Source organism: Colobus angolensis, unplaced genomic scaffold (assembly GCF_000951035.1).
Source record: "Colobus angolensis palliatus isolate OR3802 unplaced genomic scaffold, Cang.pa_1.0 Scaffold230, whole genome shotgun sequence".
NCBI classification, from domain to species: domain Eukaryota; kingdom Metazoa; phylum Chordata; class Mammalia; order Primates; family Cercopithecidae; genus Colobus; species Colobus angolensis.
The window spans coordinates 1,185,992-1,207,001 of NW_012115489.1; the positions used below are offsets into that span (position 1 = coordinate 1,185,992).

A 21,010-nucleotide genomic window follows, 5' to 3' on the forward strand; every position below is an offset into this window, starting at 1 on the left:
ATGAATCAAAAAGCTGGTTCTTTGAAAATAAAATTGATAGGCCATTCTCAAGACCAACCAAGAAAAGAAGAGAGAAAATCCAAATAACCTCACTAAGAAACAAAACAGGAGATACTACAACTGACCTCAGTGAAATACAAAAGATCATTCAAGGCTACTGTGAACGCTTTTACACACATAAACCTGAAAACCTAGAAGAGATGGATATATTCCTGGAAAAATACAACTTTCCTAGCTTAAATCAAGAAGAATTAGATACCCTGAACTGACCAATAACAAGCAGCAAGATTGAAATGGTAATTTAAAAATTACCAACATAAAAAAGTCCAGGACCAGATGGATTCACAGTAAAATTCTACTAGACATTCAAAGAAGAGTTGATACCAATCCTTTTGATACTACTTCACAATATAGAGAAAGAAGGAACCCTCTCTAATTCATTCTATGAAGCCAGCATTACCCTAATACCAAAACCAGCAAAGGACGACCAAAAAAGGAAATTACAGACCGATATCCTTGATAAACATAGATGCTAAAAATCCTTAACAAAACACTAGCTAACCAAATCCAACAATATGTCAAAAAGATAATCCACCATGATCAAGTGGTTTTTATACCAGAGATGCAGGGATGGTTTAACATACACAAGTCAATAAATGTGATACACCACATAAACAGAATTAAAAATAAAAATCATGTGATCATCTCAACAGATGCAGAAAAAGCAAATCCAGAATGCCTTTATGATTAAAACTCTCAGCAAAAATTGGCATACAAGGGACATACCTCAATGTAATAAAAGCCATCTATGACAAACCCACAGCCAACATAATACTGAATGGGGAAAAGTTGAAAGCATTTCCTCTGAAAACTGAAACAAGACAAGTATGCCCACTCTCACCTTTCCTCTTCAACATAATACTGGAGGTCCTAGCCAGAGCAGTCAGACTAGAGAAAAAAATAAAACGCATTGAATTCAGTAAAGAGGAAGTCAAACTGTTCGTTTGCCGATGATATGATCGTTTACCTTGAAAACCCTAAAGACTCCTCCAGAAAGCTCCTAGAACTAATAAAAGAATTCGGCAAAGTTTCTGGATACAAGATTAATGTACACAAATCAGTAGTTCTTCTATACACCAACAGCAGCCAAGCAGAGGATCAAATCAAGAACTCAACCCCTTTTACAATAGCTGCAAAAAAAAAAAATGAAATACTTAGGAATATGCCTAACCAAGGAGTCAAAAGACCTCTACAAGGAAAACTACAAAACACTGATGAAAAAAATCATAAATGACACAATGACGCAAATGTTTGGGTGAGGGAGAAGGGACAAGATGGAGGAAGGTGAACAAGATGGAGCAGTACCTGTTGTTTCCGGGTTCTTCATCACCAACTTACCCACGCCCGGAAAAATGCAGCCTGCGCCTGGGAAGATGCAGATCAACCGAGCATGCGCCAGGTGATGTCAATCCGAAGAGATCGAAACTTACCCGGCCATGCCTATGGAGATGCCCCTATCACACCCTTATCCCGCCCACTGCCCTTCCCCTTCCAGTACCAATGCATAAAAGTCTGCTGCCGGCAGAATCCGGCGTGACTTCTTCGGTCCCGCATTTGTGGACCGGGGAACCTCACCGGAGAGCACTGGCGCGACTTCCCTGGCCCCCCTGCACCTGAGGACCAGAGAACCTCGCCCAAGAGTGTGCGTATTTGCAATAAAGGGCTGCCGCTTTCTTATGTACTTTGGCCTCATGTTTAATTACTTAGCTCTCCCAAATTAAGTTACATTAAATTAAATTAAGACAGCAAACAAATGGAAACACATACCATGCTCATGGATGGGTAGAATCAATATTGTGAAAATGATCATACTGCCCAAAGCAATCTACAAATTAAATGCAATCCCCATCAAAATACCACCAACATTCTTCAGAGCATTAGAAAAAACAATTCTAAAATTCATATGGAACCACAAAGACCGTACATTGCCAAAGCAAGACTAAGCGAAAAGAACAAATCTAGAAGCATCACACTACCTGATTTCAAACTATACCATAAGACCATAGTAACCAAAACAGCATGATACTGGTATGAAAATAGGCACATAGACCAATGGAACAGAATAGAGAACCCAGAAATAAACCCAAATACTTACAGCCAACTGATCTTTGACAAAGCAAACAATAACATAAATTGGGGAAAGGACACCCTATTCAACAAATGGTGCTGGGATAATTGGCTAGCCACACATAGGGGAGTGAAACTGGATCCTCATCTTTCACCTTATACAAAAATCAAGTCAAGATGAATTAAGGTCTTAAACCTAAGACCTGAAACTAAACATTCTACAAGATAACATTGGAAGAACCCTTCTAGACATTGGCTTTGGCAAGGATTTCATGACCAAAAACCCAAAAGCAAATGCAATAAAAGCAAAGATAAATCGCTGGGACCTAATTAAGCAAAACAGCTTTTGCACGGTAAATGGACAGTCAGCAGAGTAAACAGACAACCCAGAGAATGGGAGAAAATTTTCACAATCTATACATCTGACAAAAGACTAATATCCAGAATCTACAATGAACTCAGATCAGTAAGAAAAAAACAATCCCATCAAGAAGTGGGCTACGGATATAAATAGACAATTCTCAAAGGAAGATATACAAATAGGCAACAAACATATGAAAAGATGCTCAGCATCACTAATGATCAGGGAAATGCAAATCAAAACCACAATGTGATACCACCTTACTCCTGCAAGAATGGCCATAATGAAAAAAACAAAAACCAGTAGATGTTGGCGAGGATGCGGTGATCAGGGAACACTTCTACGCTGCCGGTGGTACTGTAAACTAGTACAGACACTATGGAAAACAGTGTGGAGATTCCTTTAAGAACTAAAAGTAGAACTACCATTTGATCCAGCAATCCTATTATTGGGTATCTACCCAGAGGAAAAGAAGTCATTATTTGAAAAAGATACTTGCACACGCTGTTTATAGCAGCACAATTCACAATTGCAAAATCGTGGAACCAACCCAAATACCCGTCAATCAATGAGTGGATAAAGAAACACTGTGATATATATTTTTTTGGTGAACAATATGTTACACCTGTGGTATTAATTAACAAATTTATGCCCCTGATTTAATACAGCTGCATATTTTTTCCACCAACAATTGCCATTTCCCCCAAAAAAATTCACTGAAATGACTTTTTCAATCAAACACATTTTTTTTTAGGAAGGATTAAAGCACATAAAACATAGCCATTCATGAATAAAGTAAAACATAGTGGGTTTGTGGTAGGCATAGACATATGATGCGGTGAGGTCCTCTTCAAACGTGAGGGACTGACAGAATAGGCTCAAAATGAATATTGGTTGAATGAGCACATACAATACAGGAGTGCAATTGGTGTAAAATTTCTTTAGAGACATTTTTAAGAGAGGCAAAGGATTTTAGTTTTATTGCACCTAGGTGGTTTGAGCAACGGTCTAAAGCATAATGACGATGCCGATGCTTGTTTTCTGTCTAGGATCTGCGAGACCGCCTGTGGGACATTTGTGATGCCCGGAAGGAAGAGGCAGAGCAGGAGCGGCTTGACATCATTAACGAGAGCTGGTTACAGGACTCTCTTGGAATGACAATGAACCATTTCTTTTCCCTGATGCAGGTAAGAGCAGTGGTCACAATGACCCAGGCACTTCCCTTCACAGCCTCATCCCTCAGTCCCTCATATGACACTTTCTTGGGAATATGAGAGGTCTGTTCAGGGCTCATTTTGGTATAGCACTATGCCTGTATGAGCTCCAGCTCACCAAGAAAGCTAGCTGAAATAATACATTTTGGTCCAGCCCAATATGCACCCAAATTGGAAGCATCCCAAGCAACTACCCACCAGCTTTGCTCCAGGTGGCCTAGATATGTAGAAAGCCACAGTAGAAATAGTGTCTACAACTGAGTTACCTAACCAGACTCTCAAAGCAGACCCCGTAAGTGGACAAAGAAAGCCCAGGAAAGCAGCCTGACCACAACAAACATAGGCAAGATCAGGCCAGGCAGACATTTGATTCCTGAAAATAAAGTTTTCCAATACTGGACTAGAAAAACAGACCATAATCAATGCAACCTGATTAACTTATATTTGCAGCCTATTAAGTTAAAAAAAAGTTGCACAGGACAAGATTAGAAGACAGGTGCTGATTTTATTCTGACACCATTGCCAGCAATAGGGGAGAAAGCACAAACCCAACTCTGCCAAGACAAAGGGCTAGAGAGTTTTTAAGAGCCGGAGTAGGTTAGAAGGTATGGGTCATAGGCCAACTGTGTTTGCCAATTGATGTTATCAGAAGGAAAAGTCAACTTTCTACAATCTTCATCACAGGAGGTAGTTTTAGGACTTGAAGCAATGCACCTAGTGAAGTTAGGCTCCTACTCTCACACAGGAACTGGGAGACAGAGGCACTGTATTCCTTGATGATTAATTACATTACAAAGAGATGGTTTTTAGGTCCTTGAAAAAGGCATTCTTTTCTGGGTTGTACAGATGGTAGGAGGCTTTTGAAAAGATTTATATCTCAAAGGAACAGTGAAAGGATTTACAATGTCAAGTTTTCTTAAAGCAAATGCTCTAACAAAAGGGAGGTGGGGCCTAGAGTCAGGAAGCAGCCTGTCTAAAGTTGAGTCAAACTGAAGAGAATATGAAGGCTGTCTTCCTTCAAGTTGTGTGTACATGAGTATTTTTTTCCTAAAACAATAGGAGTGAAGAGAGAGAATGGAAAAGGGTACATTTCTGGTCTTTAGTTGATTAACTTAGATAAAGAGATACTACAGGAAATGAGAGTACTTATCTGGCAATCCCTACAGCTACTGCATAATAGGTGTTCAGTAAATGTCTTTTCATCAAAGGATGCTGGTACTTCCAGCCTTCAAAGGGACAATTCATGGCTCAGGCATAGGCCAGACCACAGAAGGTCTGAAATATCAGCAGAAATTTGAGAGGCAGGAGCAGCCCCTCAGGTAGATGATTTCAAGAAATCAGGATACCAGGACAGTGAAGACCCCGTGCAGCCATATTAGGAATCTGGATTGGAAAGAGAAGATGGAGGTAGAAAGATGTCATCCAAAGCAGAGGACAAAGCCGGGCCACAACCAGGAGGACAGATCCATATGGCTTGAGTTGTATGCAAAGATTTAAGTGAGGTGCCTAAGCAGCCTAGACCAGTCTGGATAGCATCCCCATGACATTGGTTTGGGCAAGCAAAAATCAAGTATTATAAACAGTTGTATCAAAAGCTTATGGCAGAAATAGCTGAAAACCAATAATGAAGGCAGATAAGTTTTATGAATCATTCTTGATTAACAGCAATACATACCACCTTTGAAAATATTATGTGACTCAATATTTTAATAATCCTTAGATATAGGACTTTTATCTTGAGAAATTGAATGAATATCTAAGACCAACAAGGAATAAAGAGGAAAAAGCAGTAAATAAAAGCTAACATTTACTAAATTCTTAATATGTATATGCCAGGCACCATTCTAAAGATTTTCACGTAGAATACATTAAAACTTCCCAACAAATTTTCATTCTTGCACCCAGGTTGGAGTGCAATGGTGCAATCTCACCTCACTGCAACCTCTGCCTCCCAAGTAGCTGGGATTACAGGTGCCCGCTACCACGCCCAGCTAATTTTTGTATTTTTAGTAGAGACACGGTTTCACCATGTTGGCCAGGCTGGTCTCGAACTCCTGACCTCAGGTGATCCATCCGCCTCGGCCTCCCACAGTGCTGGGATTACAGGAGTGAGCCACCACACCCGGCCCACTGCAAGTTCCATTATCTTCATTTCACAAATGAGGAAACTGAGACAAACACAGGTGAAACAATTTGCCCATCTGACTTCAAAGCCAGTACAGTAGCTCCCCCTTCTCCTCGGGTTTATTTTCCATAGTTTGTTACCCACGGTCTGAAAATATTACATGGAAATTTCCAGAAATAAATAATTCATAAGTTTTAAATTGTGCTCCATTTTGAGTAGTGTGATGAAGTCTCACACTGTTTCATTCTGTCTTGCTCAGAACGTAAATCATCCCCCTGTCCATAGTATCCACCCTGTAGATGCTACCTGCCCATCTGTTAGTCACTTAGTAGCCAATTTAGTTATCAGATGAAAAATCATAGTGTATATAATGTTTGGAACTATCTGAGGTTTCACGCATCCATTGGGGGTCTTGAAACTTATCCCCCATGGATAAGGGAGTGTCTACTGTATTCCTAACCACTGCTTTATTGTTCAAATAGTTGAAAGTTTGCCACATAGAACTGAAGAGAGCCTTATTTTGCACTGATCAATAAGATCCTATAAAAACCAAGGGTGGAAATTACAAAAGAAGAGGTTTCAATTCAATATTTAGAGAAAGAGCCTAATGAACAGCCCATCAAGTAACAGACTTTGGAGGCAATGAGCTTTTTGTCCAGGATGCTCAAAAGCAGAAGTTTGCACATGGTTTTGGAGGACCAGTGGAAAGTACACTAGAGAAAGCCTTCAAGAATCTGTGGTATTGAATAACAGACAGCTAGATAAATGTATCCCAAAGCAGGTTCCATAGACATTAGTCCTACAAGATGTTTCACAAAACGAGGACTCTGTGATAAAATGACTTTGGGAAGTGCTATCTACTCTAGCCTTCCTCCCTCTCCCTGGGAGACTGATGAGTGTATCGACATATTTAGATATTGAAATGCCCTACAGGAAGGAAATCCTTTTTCTATTTCTATTTTCTACACTATTTGACCTTGAGAAGTTTTTGTTTCATCCCCAACAAGGTACTCATTAACTGCCTATAGGACAAGTTTTCTACAAAATGTATTTTAGAAAATGCTATGCTAGATGATTTCTAAAATTCCTTTTAAATCTAAGATTCTGTCACAATTAAAAATCTTAAGAGAAAATATTGTTTACAAGTTATCATAAATGTAACAGGAATTTTGATTAATTCTGCCTTTATGAAAATGTTGGATATGGTATGGCATCTTATTCAGATTTAGTTAATTAAATTATGCCTTCTAAAAATAAATTAATATTTTATATAAGATAATCATTATAGTAAGGTAAGCCTAAGGCACACAGAACAGCACTGTCCCAAATACCAACTGTATAAAAGAAGCTCTACTAAACCTAATCTTTATTAAATAGTTTAGTTCTATAAGTTATGGAGGAAATAATTTCCTGATTTCTAAATTTATTTACTAAATAATACAATGCTATGATTTAATGACTAATAATTTTTATAACATCAACACACTTATTTTAATTCCCCAAAGTTGTCAATATTCAGTCTGTACAAATTGGGTTTCTATATGATCCAATTCACCATAAATGTGGCATTCTGCAAGTTCTCATAAGTAAAATTTACAAGACTCATTTTTCTCCCCTGTTTTACCAAACCTAAGCATGACAGGTGTAAACACTTCTTGTCAAACTGTAGGATTTAACTTAATGTGGTTGTTTTGCAAGGAAAGAGAAAAAGGTTTAGTTTTTCTTGTCATTTCAAAATGCTAGTTTAAAAAACTACTTAAATATGTATTTATGTTTAAAATCCAAGGAGACTATTAAAAATGTTCTGTAATGTAAAACAATACGTAAATGGTACTTTTATTTTTTAACTTAGATGCAAGTTCACCAAATTAATTTTTTCCTGTTTCAGTCATTTAGTTAGAAAAGTTGAATAGTACAGAAAACAGCTTTTTCCAGGAGTGATTTGGCTTAACCTTTTCTGTATCAAACACAGACTTATTGAAACTGTTCTTGTCTTTTATTGTAGACTACAGTAAAAAACCAGACATTTATTTATTCTGTACTGTGAATATGGCAATAAGAGAATATTTCTTGATATTTTACAAAATAAGTAGTGACATAATTGATAAATGTAGGGATCCCTTCATAAATATCTTTGAGTTTAGTTTAGATAAGACTTTGAACATTAGGTCAATTTTGTTTTCCTTTTTAAAAAGATGCTTTCTGTAATTAGCTAGATATCATGGAATTCATCTATGTAAGGAGCTTCAATATTTAGGCCCTCAGGTACTGAGTAGCCCAGGTGACTAAAGTAAAGTCTGGAGGTCATGTTTACACTAACAAGGAGAAGCACAGATATACACGATATTGTCCTAAACCCAGTGGGAGACCAGGTTGAAAAATACCACATTCTACATTTGTGTTGTTGGCATTGTGCAGAATCTCACTGTGCACACACTTCAGCGTATGCATACCACAAAAGGAAATGACCTTTGCTGACAGGGAGTCACAACAAGGGAGTGACCGATGCTCACCTTGCCACCAGCTCCTCTGGGTTGCTCCATTTTTCACAAGGTACTTACTGGCAAAGCAAGCAGAAGGGTTTAGCTGTGAGCACTGGAGGAACTGAATTATCTCTCTTCTCCGCATATTGAACAAGAAAGGAAATTGTGGAAAGAGAACTATTCTTTAGACTCTATGTTGCTGGGTGCAGTGGCTCACGCCTGTAATCCCAGCACTTTGGGAGGCTGAGGTGGACAGATCACCTGAGGTCAGGAGTTCAAAACCAGCCTGGCCAACATTGCAAAACCCTGTCTTTACTAAATATACAAAAATTAGGAGAGCGTGGGGGCAGGGCCCTGTAAACCCAGCTACTCAGGAGGCTGAGGCAGGAAAATCGCTTGAACCCAGGAGGTGGAGGTTGCAATGAGCTGAGATCATAGCACTGCATTCCAGCCTGTGTGATAGAGCAAGACTCTGTCTCAAAAAGAAAAAAAAAAAAAAAAAAAAGAAAGAAAGAAAAAAAAACTTTATGTTGCCCTTTGTCGTTTCTCCACAGCTAAGTTGCTCTAGTGAACCAGAACCTAGTGTCTTTTTGTATTTGTATTTTGTATTTGTATGTATAGTGCTTTTTGACATCTCCCAAATCAACTCATATGCTACCTATGACAAAGAAGTTTGCTACTATATTGGCTAATTGAATCTAGGACACAGGAATTGCTAATGTTAAAATAGTGAATAGCATGCATTACTTGAAACATCATACATTCTGTAACTGTCACAATGTCAAGAGGCATAGAAAAGTCATTTTGTTAAGTAGAATCATGTTTCATAAATGTAGAGAATGCAAAGTCACTAGTTAATTTTAATGAAAATCTTAGATACAGACTTATAACCAATGCTCCTTCTTAATTTCCAGAAAATTATTTTCAATGTAAATGTTTCCAAAATAGCACTTTCAGAGGCTTATATCGGAAATATGTACAGATCAGCTTGTTCTTTCTTGGATATTAACATTCACATTTGCTATTAAAGGCAGAACTGAACCGTTTCCAAGATACGAAGAGACTCCTTCAAGATTATTACCGGGGAATGGAAAGTAAAATCCCAATAGAGGACAATAAGAGATTTACTCGAATCCCTTTGGTCCAGCTGGATAGTAAAGACAATTCCGAAAGCCAACTTAGGTAAGGCAGGCTATTATATCACACTGTAATTGTTTTAAACATAAAGCTTTGTGATTTAAAATTAATTACCACTAATAAAAATCACACTCCTTTATCTGCAAATCCAAGGTCCAAAAAAGCTCTAACAAACAAACTTTTTTTTTTAACGTTAGTGTGTCATTGACTTAAGACTACTAATATGCATTATCCAATTTATAGGGAATATTTACTCATTTTGTGCATAGATAAAATGCGTTTTATGATGGAGTCATCCCACAGACTCTGCAGGTGGTATTCAGGAATATATGGAATACACAAATTCTGAATTCTGAAACACTTTTGGCCCCAATGGTTTCTGGTAAGAAATTATGAACCTCGGCCAGGTGCGGTGGCTGACGCCTGTAATCCCAGCACTTTGGGAGGCTGAGGCAGCAGATCACGAGGTCAGGAGATCGAGACCATCCTGGCTAACATGGTGAAACCCCGTCTCTACTAAAAATACAAAAAAATTTAGCTGGACATGGTGGCGGGCACCTGTAGTCCCAGCTATTCAGGAGGCTGAGAATGGTGTGAACCCGGGAGGCGGAGGTTGCAGTGACCCGAGATCGCGCCACTGCACTCCAGCCTGGGCGACAGAGCTAGATTCCAATCTCAAAAAAAAAAAAAAAAAAGAGAAAGAAAGAAATTATGAACATCTAACACTTTTATGAAAGGACCAAACCAGGGGTGTGTGTGTGTGTACATATTGTATTATGTAAATGAAAATGGAAGGTGTTTTCAGTCTTTTACAGGTAAAGACATTGAGAAACAGTAAAGTCTCAGAGGTATGTAATAATGACCTTATGAGAGGGACTGAAAGACCTATTGATAGTCTAACATCAGATTTCTGTCAGCAAAAAAATAAACTTGGTGGTAGGATAGAAGAAAAATTTTATTTTCAGCCAAGCAAATCCTGTGCAATGTAAAATTCTGCAAGTCATTGTTTTTGTGCATCCAGTGGGTAGGGGCAAGGGAAAGGCAAGATCCCCAACTCTGAGAAGTTCTGAACAGATAGAAAAATGTCTTCTAGAAATGGGAGGTAGGAGTGGTGGTGATTCCTGTGGCATGGAACTATAAAAAAATTAAGAGAACTTTTAAAATTAAAGCAATTAAAAAATAGAAATCAAAATCCTTAAAAATTAAATGAATTTTAATTTGAACTAAATCAATAAAATATAGTGAAGAATTAAAACAATCCTTTTAAATGATCAGCAGGCAGGTGATAAACAGAAAATATTATATCAGATATGAGGAGGGGAAAAAGAAAGTCAGATTTTAAAAAATAATATAAAGTCACTGAAAGTTAAATGTAAATCTCCAAGGGGATGAGCTATATATTTTATGTTGAAGGCAGTGTACCATATTTTTACAAGTTTACTCAGTCAATGCAGGTGTCAGGAGTTGCACAAACTAAACGCAGGATAATGAATATATTTTGAAGTAAGACAGATCTGGTTTGAATCCTAGTTCTGTTAATCATTGTATGTAAATAAATTAAGACAATTTATTTGTTGTCAAGTCACTCCATCTCTCTTAAGCCTCAGTTTCCTTATATGTAAAGAAGGGATGTTGTGAAGATTATGAAAAATAAAATCTACAAAACATTTAGTACCATCTCGTGGTATCAGAAGATGAGACTGAGTCCCAATAACACTCAATAAATATTGATTATTACCTATTGTATCCTCCTGATTTGTTTCTTTTACCCTCCCTTATTCCAAAAAGAATTTGAGATGGCCTGAACACAATATTTTATGCAGTGATCCAAAGCCCATTTCTGTTCTCTCCTGGCTTTTTCCATCTACTCCCATCACATCCCTGTCAGGCCCATGTGTACACAAGAATATCTAAGAGTAAAAATGTGTCCCCTCTTTTTGACACAAATAGAAGGAAAATATTCAGCAAGATGCTGAAAGAGAACTTTGAGATTAAAAACAATTTTAAAATATCCAAAGGCAATATAAACACTAGAACCATCAAAAGGCCAAATGTCTATGTCTAGAGTGGCAGTACATTCTGTTCTCAGCACACAATAGCAAGTCAGGCATAATGGGTAAGCTGTTGATGTTGGATAGTAGAATGAAACTGGCAAAAGAACAGCCAGTTCTTATTTCCTGTGAATAACTTTGCACCAGTCTCAGCCTCAAATCACAGCTTTGAGTACCTACTGGAACTATCAGTCAATCAATCAATAAACCAATTAACCTATCAACCTGTCATATATAAAGAAAAACAAGAACAATGTTAAAAATTTTCATATATTTTGTCTGCTTTATTCCTCCCAACAACCGTATAGTAATAATAATATTAGTAGTAGTATCATAAGATTATTCACAATGATAGTAATAACTCTTAGTTGATAATGATTACTTGTAATAATTATCATATTTGTATTATTCCAAGAGGAACTGAACTTGATAAAGTCAAATGACATGCTCAAGTTTATACCTACTAATAGTGAGAGAGCTACCTCAATCAGAGTTTTTTCCAGTAAATAAATTCTAAATGCAAATTCTTATTCTAAGTTATATATCACCAGTTCTGTCATCCAAAGCAAGATGTTGAAAAATACATGTTGTACTGTATTAAACATCTCGAGATGATTACATAAGCCTTACCCTAAGTTATTGAGCACATGAATCACAATCAAACTGGAGTGACAGTGATTTAGCCTTATTTGATTTTTAAAATGTAATTTAATTTGGGGGTAGATGAGTAGCAGATCCTCAATACACTGCCTTTTTAGGCACGGTAGACTGTGACTGTGATGCTGTACCAGTGATTCATTTTTCTGAATCACTGCTCTGTTCTCCAGCAACTTGAGTCTACAAAACCAAATGCTTGTTCCTAGACTACTGATTCTGACTCTTTTCCTCTAGTTTCAACAAAGGCATCCTTGGAGCTGTTCTCTTCTCGTTTCTTCCCCAAGCTGATAGCCCTTTGCTCTTTCTATTACTGAAGGGAGATCTCAGTCACAATAAGCATTCTACCTTGTAGATCTTTCCCTGCTTCTGTTAACCTTTGAGATCCTGGGATCCTTCTGGGATAAGATATTCCCAGAGGCAGATCAAAAATTTCTTCAAAGGAGCAGCAATAAGGGAAGAGGGAGGGAGAGCTTAACTTTGTGTCCCCACAGCACTTTATAAAACAAAGAAAAAATCTTTATGGGGGTGGTGCTGCAGGCTACCCCACCTACCATCAAAACTTAGCTGCCTCTGTGCAGTAGCCCCTTTCAGACCTCACATGACTATTAGTCATGTGCTACCGTCAGAGGAGATCAGGTGTGTTCAATGTGGTATGGCCGTGGACAGTCATGTCCTACCTTCAGTTGTGCCCTCCGGGATGCCAAATGACACTTGTCACCTTGGAAAAGTGATGCCCAGTTTTGTTTGGTTTGCTTTTCCATGACTGATTTTTTAATTTATCCTTCATGGGAAGTGTATGCTCTGGAACAAATTACAAAGTCACTTTTTTTTATAATGGCCATTGTCTAATCCTCTGCTTTATGATTACTGAGAATTAAGTCTCAAAATTATGTTTTTTTGTTGTTGTTTGCTTTGAGTCTCTTCTTATTAACAAGACGTTCTAGACCACAAAAATTTGAATGCAGTCTTTTGTAATCTTTTCTCCATTAAAATAATTCTTCCAGGAAAACTTTGAAAATTGAAATTAAACCAAGAGAGTAAAATTTACAAAGTAACATGGTCACAAAAACAGAATTCTGTTAAGCAAAATTTTTATATCCCTTTTGCTTGTTTGTTTCTCAAAGAATTCCTCTATTTCCTCGAATATCCATTTCTCTGGAAACAGTTACGCCCAAACCAAAAACAAAATCAGTACTGAAGGGCAAGATGGATAATTCCCTAGAAAGCGTTGAGTCCAACTTTGAGGCTGATGAAAAGTTGGTCATGGACACCTGGCAACAGGCTTCTTTAGCAGTATCTCATATGGTAAGCAATGTTCGTTGTATTTCCTGTTAGTAATACACATTCATTGAATACCAAGGTTGATAATACGCTATAAGTAGAAAATTTACACAATGTTCTCAAGCACTGTAGAAAGTTGTACCTTCAAAACATTTTTTTTTTTTTTCTGAAAGAAATAGATAAATGTGATTCGGTCAATAAATTTTTGAGATCATGAAACAAATGAACCAACACTTAGGTTATTTTCTGTGCTGGACTCCGGTTCCAAGTGCAGGGCCTAAAGGCATTCAGGAAATGTTAATGAGGCGAGTCAAGTGTAAGAAAATCAAGACGGAATGGGTCTGGGGCCAAGCAGAAGTCACACCCCTGTTTGCAGGAGCACATGCAATTGCCATTTAAAAATGAGGTCTGGCATGGTCAGATTTTTCCAATTTTCCAAGAAAAGCCAGGCATTCAGATTTTTATGTAAAACTACTAATTTTAACATGTAAGAAATGAAAGAAAAATTTTAAAAAAATATTCTGCAGAGCCAAGCAAATCACACATCTGGCCTATAGGGCTCTAGTTGGCAACCCCTCTGCTAGGCATTTTTCCTAAGTCACCTATGGGGTAAGTATTGTTATTATCCAATTTACGGTGGGGAATTAAGGTTCAGAAAGGCTAAGAAACTTGCCCAAATTCTCCTAGCAGGTAAATATCAAAATGAAATTTGAACCTAGGTCTATATGACTTCAAAGTTTGTATCATTTCTACCCAAATCAAAAGGGAAAGGGGAGGCATACATGTAACTTTAATCCAAACAGAAGGTCCACACCATGAAGAAGATACACACAAGGTTTAACTCAGATGATCAATTGCTATTCCCTCGTCTGCCGGGTCCTGGGTATACCAAGATGTCTTCTCTTTTCACAACATGCCAGGCCTTCTTTGAGTTTCCGTGAAATATCTCATTCAAACAGAAAGCAGCATCAACTTTCCAAAAGACTTTGTGAAAGAGGTAAAAGAGGACCTTGCATCGCAGATCTCACAGCAAACAAAATTTCCTACTGGGCACTTTCCAAGTCCCTTCTTAGCCTCTCTGCCTTCAGGCTTCTTTTTCTCTGACCTTCTCATGCAAGCAGCGTCAGTGTTTCCTTTCTTCCTCCCTCCCTTTCTTTTGTTCTTTTTTCCCTCTCAGAAGCAATGATAACTCCTCTCATTGTTTTGCATGACTTAATGAACCCACCTAAAGTAAATACTCATGGCACCACTACCTGGGGAGAAATAGAATAAGGTGTGCAGCTACCTAGTCATACTTTGCTTCTTCCCATTCCTAACGCACTTCGTATTCTCTAAAGGGACCACCATATTGCCTTTTTAGGAATCATTTCCTTGATGTTCTTAAGAGTTTTATTACCAAAGTCTATAGCTCTAAACACTGATGTGTAGTTTTCCTTGCTTTTGAGCTTTAGATAAATGGACTCATATCTTTTGTCTTTTTTGTGTCTTTTTTTGCTCAACTTTCTTTGTGAGGTTCATCTTATATTTTCATTTTTTGTTGCTGTGTTGTATTTCATTATATTAATGTATCACAATTTATTTAACCAGCCTGCTTTTGATATACCTTTGGGTTTTCAGTTTGGTGTTGGTATGGATACTATGAATGCTTGACCGTGTCTACTGGTACCCATGGGCATAGATAACTGTTGGGTATACATCTAGCAATATGTGCAATCTTCAAAGTTAGTAGACAACACTATACATAATACCTCAGTTTTCATAGGTAGTGCTAAACCCTTTCACCGTTTCACTGAACTATCATCTTTGTCATACATTAGATGACCACTTATGTGTAAGTCTGTTGCATTGCTCCAATTGTCTATCCTTATGCCAACACCACACTGATATCATACCATTTATTTGTTACCTGAATGAGCAAATCTTCCTATCTTGTCATCTGCCAAGAACATTTTGGATTTTCATAACTTTTTGCCTTTCCATATTAATTTTCAAATCAGCTCATCAAGATTCACAAAAATGTTGGCTGCTGATTTTTAGGGCAGTATTTATCAGATTATGAGCATTCCTTTTCATACCCTGTTTACTCTGAGAGGTTTTTTCATGAATTGTATTTTCAAATGCTTTTTCTGCCTCTATTATATACTTTTTTCTACATTTTCTGTTAATGTAAAAAATCACACTGACCAATTTTCTAATGTTAAACTTATATCACATTCCTAGAATAAGTCCAACATTTTAATGAGACATCATGTTTCTTACATATGGATGAATTTGTTTTGTTAATACTTTGTTTAGAATTTTAGTCTTTGAGTAAGACAGTGAAAGTGAAAGAGTTCTGTAATTTTCCTTTCTCTTGCTATCTTTGATGGCTTGGATCATCCAGATAATACTAGCTTCATAAATCAAGCCTGGATATGTTTCCTCTCTATACTTTGGAAAATTTTGTCGAAGTTGGGATTATTTCTTCTTGAAATGCTTGGTAACATTCACTAAGAGGCCATCTAGAACTAAAGTTTTATAGGAGTTTGTAGTACGAGTTTGTGTTGCCCTCCTCCCACCCAGGAATTCATTATCTTTAATAGATTATGCAATGCTTTCTGGTTTTGTTTCTTCTTAGAAAAAACTCGAGTTGATCTTGGTAAATATTATTTTGCTAAGAATTTTTCCATTTCTAAATGTTTAAATTTATGTGTATGAAGTTGTTTAAAGTGGCCTACGTTTGTGTTAATATTTACAGTGTCTATATGATGTTCACTTTGTCACTTCTGATGTTTATTATTTGTGCTTTTCCTCTTTTTTTTAATCAGCTTAGCCAGATCAATCATACCAGGCTTTCCAATAATTGACTTTTAACTTCATTCATTTATTTTACTGTGTGTGTTTTTTCTTTTCTTAATATCATTTTTTTCTCCTGCTATTTTCTTTGGGTTTACTTTTCCATTCTTTCCCTAGGGATTTGAGATAGATCACAGTTTATTAGTATCCAGTCTTTTTTTCTAATATACACATTTGCTACTCTAAAGTTTCCTCTGTGACCACTTTAGCTTCATCTCAAAGCTTCTAATGTGTTACTTTTATCATCGAATTCAAAGCATTTTAGAAATATATTTTTAATTTTCAAAATAATATGTTGTTTTCTGGCTTGATTACATTTTATTTGTGGAACATATTCTCATGAAAATTTTTGAAGTTGCCTTATGGTCATTTTTTGAAACGTTATGTGTGTACTTGAAATATGTTCATTTAAGTGTTTGGTATACATATTGTACCTTATTGTTTATATATAAATATTTTGATATGTTGATTATTTTATTATGTATTTTTACATATAGATTATATATCATTGTTTAAATCTTACTTTTCTCATTTTATTTGAATTTTCTCCTTTGAATTATCAAGAGAGTTTTAATAAGATCATCTGTAATTTGATCAATTTGCTTTATGTATATTTGAGAATGAAATTGGGAAAATATATATTTTTAAATTGTTAAATCTTTCTGGTGAATTGAACCTTTTGTTATTATGAAATAATCTTCTGTATATATAGTGCCTTTGTTTTGTAAATTATACTTTTAGATATTGTTTATATTTCATATCTTTTCATCCTTTCATTTTCATCTTCTCTGTGTCTTTTCTGCTATTTTTCCCCTGTGGAAGTTTGGTCATCTTGTATTCTGTTACTAGTCTCTTAGCAGTTACCCTAGGAATTACACCATGAATTAGTGGCTCCGCAAAGTGTATTATTTAGTCAATAATTCATGGTGTTATTCCTAGGGTAGCCACTAAGTGATTTGTGTGCTGTTTCCAAGCTAACATGGGGGAAAGATGAAATTTAAAATATTTAATCCAAAAGAAGCAAAGAAAAGAGGGCAGAAAAAATATTCAGGACAAGCAATACAAATAGAAAGTACAGAGATGATGGTAGATTTATAGCCCAAATACATCTACGACTACATTAAATTTAAATGGGCAAAATGAACTAGATGAAAGAAAATAAGTATTAGATTTTTTAAAAATGGGATGTGATGCGTATAAGGATACTAAAATGATTTTTCATTATTGACCTAAGAATGGGTTAGTGTGATAATCTCCACTTGCCATCATAGAATCTCACACCCTTGACCTTCTTTTGGTCTTTAGCGTTAGTTTCTACCTTGATTCCTGACCAGTTAATTGTCTCTTTCCTGAAGTCCTAGCCATCTGTGATCATGTGCTCTTTCCATTCTCGTAGCAGTTATTGTCTTTCCCACTCATTTGGCTCTTAGTATCTAGGTTTTTGTTGTTGCTTTGTAATTTGTATCTTGTTAGTTGTTAGTCTGAATACTTAACTAGATTCTAAAACTTTTTGCATACCTTGGACTTAGCATAATGCCCACATCAAACATAATATAATAATAAGCCCTCAATATAGTCTTGAGGTGCTGCTGCTGCTATGCTGATGATGCTGATGTCAATATTAGCGATGACGTTAGTGACAATAATGATCATAGCAGAGACCACAACAAGTACCAAGCACCAGAAAGTGGGAAACCAGATGTAGAAGCTGTAGAAAAAAATGAGTTATTCTTATTGTTAAATGAGCAGCATAGACATAATCTACAAGTCTTATGAATCTCATTAAAATTACCTGGGAAAATGACACTTAAAAATAGTATATTCTTAGAAAGGGAGGGTCGTATAGTGCAAAGAACATTGGCTATGTCTCTTGATTAAGCTGATATGATTTTAGGAAAATCACTTAACCTCTCTAATTCTTTAGTGCTGTGTCTGTAATATTGGAGATAGTCTATCTTTCCTTTATTGAATGGCTGAAAAAATCCAATGAAATACTCTATGTAAAGTGTTTTAGAAACTGTACATTTTAACTTATCATTATGTTAAGAAATGTATTCAAAACTGTACCCTTCTCCTTGTGGACTTTTAAAAATCTTATAGAAAGCATAGGAAAATGGACTGCTTAGTGATTAATATTACTAACAATTATATTTAACTCCTGCTTGACTTTGATGTCACACAATCTTAAGGGAACTTTGAATTTCAAATGAAGCAGGTGTGATTCACTAAACTGTTGTGGGGCAAACAGCACCAGCTGAGATTAGTGCAACTAAAAATGAGAGCACTCTAACACAGGCTTTTTTCTACACAGCAGTTTTACCAGGAGCTATCCATTTAGTAGACTGTGTTAACTTTTGGCAGAACTTTCTTCTAATTAGCAGATATGCAGTGGTTTCAAAGAAACAAGTCATGTTTTTAACGTCCACAATGCCAAGGCATTATGTCTAAAGTTCTCTCCAGTGTTATAAGCTAGATTGCTGAATGAACTGTGACTTATGTTAATTTTTGATAGCAACCCAGAGGTCTTTGAGGAAAGTGGACCAGAAAAATTCAGAAAATTATGACGCATAATTATGCAGGTGATTAAGATAATTATCATCATCACAAAGTTGTTTACAAAGGAGAAAAATCCAATTTTGAAGAAAATTGCTAACTTACAGTGCTTTGCAGGAACCGATTAAAAATTTAATTGCGTGCAATTTAGGGGAGGAATTTTAGCAAGTCTGCTTTCCGCTTTACTAAGAACTTGCAAGTACAGTATCTGGTACTCATTTTTATCGAAAGGGCATCTGGTTTAAAAAAAAAAAAGGAAAAAGCAAAGGCAGAAAGAAAGAAAAAGACAAAAAAAAAAAAAAACAAAGAAATCTGCTTGCTCTCTGAAACCTTTCTGTATTCCTCCAAGATTCTGTTGATACTGAAGAAGTTGAGGGTGCATTCTGTAGAATATGATTCTTTTGAAAGAAAGTACATTGATTATTAAGCATCTACTGGGCATCCCCTTTGAGCACAGCACATATACTCAAAGCTATGAAGAATACAAAGAAGTAGGACTGGCTTAGTTCTGGGAAGCATGAGGCCCCTTTGGAGGGTGGGGCAAGATTTAACACTCATAGAACACTTGTGAACAGTTACATGCTGCCATGGGGTATGAAGTTTGGCAGAATTTTGGAGAAGGCAGGAACTGGCTAGTCTATCTCACCCACAAAACCGCAACAGTCTTTGAGGGTAGAGATTATGCCTTATTCATTTTTCTATTCACCTCCATTAATCTTTCCCTTTGTCCTCTCATCCCCTCACCCCCTTCTCCCCAAAAATTATAAATAATTAAATAAGCCCTCAGTAGCCCCCATTTTTTCACCAATTGCTTTTTCAGTTGAGATTTTAGAGTTTTAAACCCTACGTTGCTACTCCCTCCACAATGTGTGTGTGTGCGTGCGTGTGTGCGTGTGTTGTTTCTACCTTTGGGATTCTTTCCTGGGTTCTCATTTCTTGGGGCAACACTCATAAACAATCTTCACCTCCCAGGGGCAGTCAAACTTATTGCAAAATGTCCAGTATTTCTAACTACAATTACAACCCCAGTCACACAAGCCTCAAGACAAGAGTGTACATATATATAATCTTAATTTACAAATAATAATTGCATATATTTATAAAGTACAGTGTGAAGTTTTGATGTCTGTATACATTGTGGGATGATTGAATCAAGCTAATTACCATATCTATTACCTCACTTATTATTTTTGTGGTTAGAACATTGAAAATTTACTCTTTTAGCAATTTTGAAATATACATTATTATTAACTATAGTCACTGTGCTGGGCAATACATCACCAGAGCTTATTCCTCTTATCTAACTGAAACTTAGTACCTTTGACCAACATCTCCGCTTTCCCTGTCCCACCTACTCACCCACCCCAGCCCCTGGTAACCTATCTTCTACTTTCTACTTCTATGCTTTGACTTTTTAAGATTCTACAAATAAGTGAGATCATGCAGTATTTACCTTTCTGTGCCTGGCTTATTTTGCTTAGCATAATGTCCTCCAGGTCCACCTGTGTTGTCATGAGACAAGGTTTTTCTGCTGCCTGAAGTGCAGAGCCAGCCACAGAGGAGAGGTGGAGGGATACCTGCAGTTCCTGACCCCATGGGTGGGGAAGGACAGAGCTTCTCCATTCATCACTTAGAATGAGGTGACAGAACAACTAATCTCAAGCCAGGACACTTGCAAGAATGAAAGGAGGTGCTTGGTGGAATGGAGAGAAGCTGAAAGTCAGCCCAGTGGAGGAAGCTAAGAACCTTGGGGTTAGCCTGTTGAATGGGCCAACTTCACAAATACTGAGTCTTTTGGGGGTGATATTTAGTGCTCAAGTAGAATAGAAGGCCAGGATTCAACTAACCATGACCCAGTTAACACAGGGCATGCAGTCCCAAAAACTGGCTGTTGCCGAGGGTGATGAATATATGTAGGTTGATACCACAAATATACACCCAGAACATAAACAAATACGCTTCTGCAGTATTAAAATTTTATGAATGCAAATGAAAGAAAAAAATGTAAAAAAAAAAAAAACTCTGTAGGGGATCAGTTATCAAAAAAGGTTAAGAAACAATGATACAGGGAAATACCCCGGATTGGAAGTCGAGAGATTAAAGGAACTGAGAAGTATAAATGTGTGTCTGAGATTTAAAAGAAAGGAATCTTTGCATAACCATGGAGTTGTGACACTCTGGAGGTG

The 21,010-nt window shown here is 36.8% G+C and overlaps 1 protein-coding gene across 1 annotated transcript in view; it reads left to right on the plus strand.

Annotated features, from left to right (window-relative positions):
* SPEF2 (sperm flagellar 2) overlaps positions 1 to 21,010 on the plus strand; it is a 190,303-nt gene that overhangs the window by 126,923 nt on the left and 42,370 nt on the right. Inside the window, exons 24-26 of the mRNA XM_011944343.1 lie at positions 3,538 to 3,675; positions 9,341 to 9,492; positions 13,280 to 13,460. Of these exons, the coding sequence (XP_011799733.1) occupies positions 3,538 to 3,675; positions 9,341 to 9,492; positions 13,280 to 13,460 (471 nt within the window). The remainder of the gene's footprint in view (positions 1 to 3,537; positions 3,676 to 9,340; positions 9,493 to 13,279; positions 13,461 to 21,010) is intronic.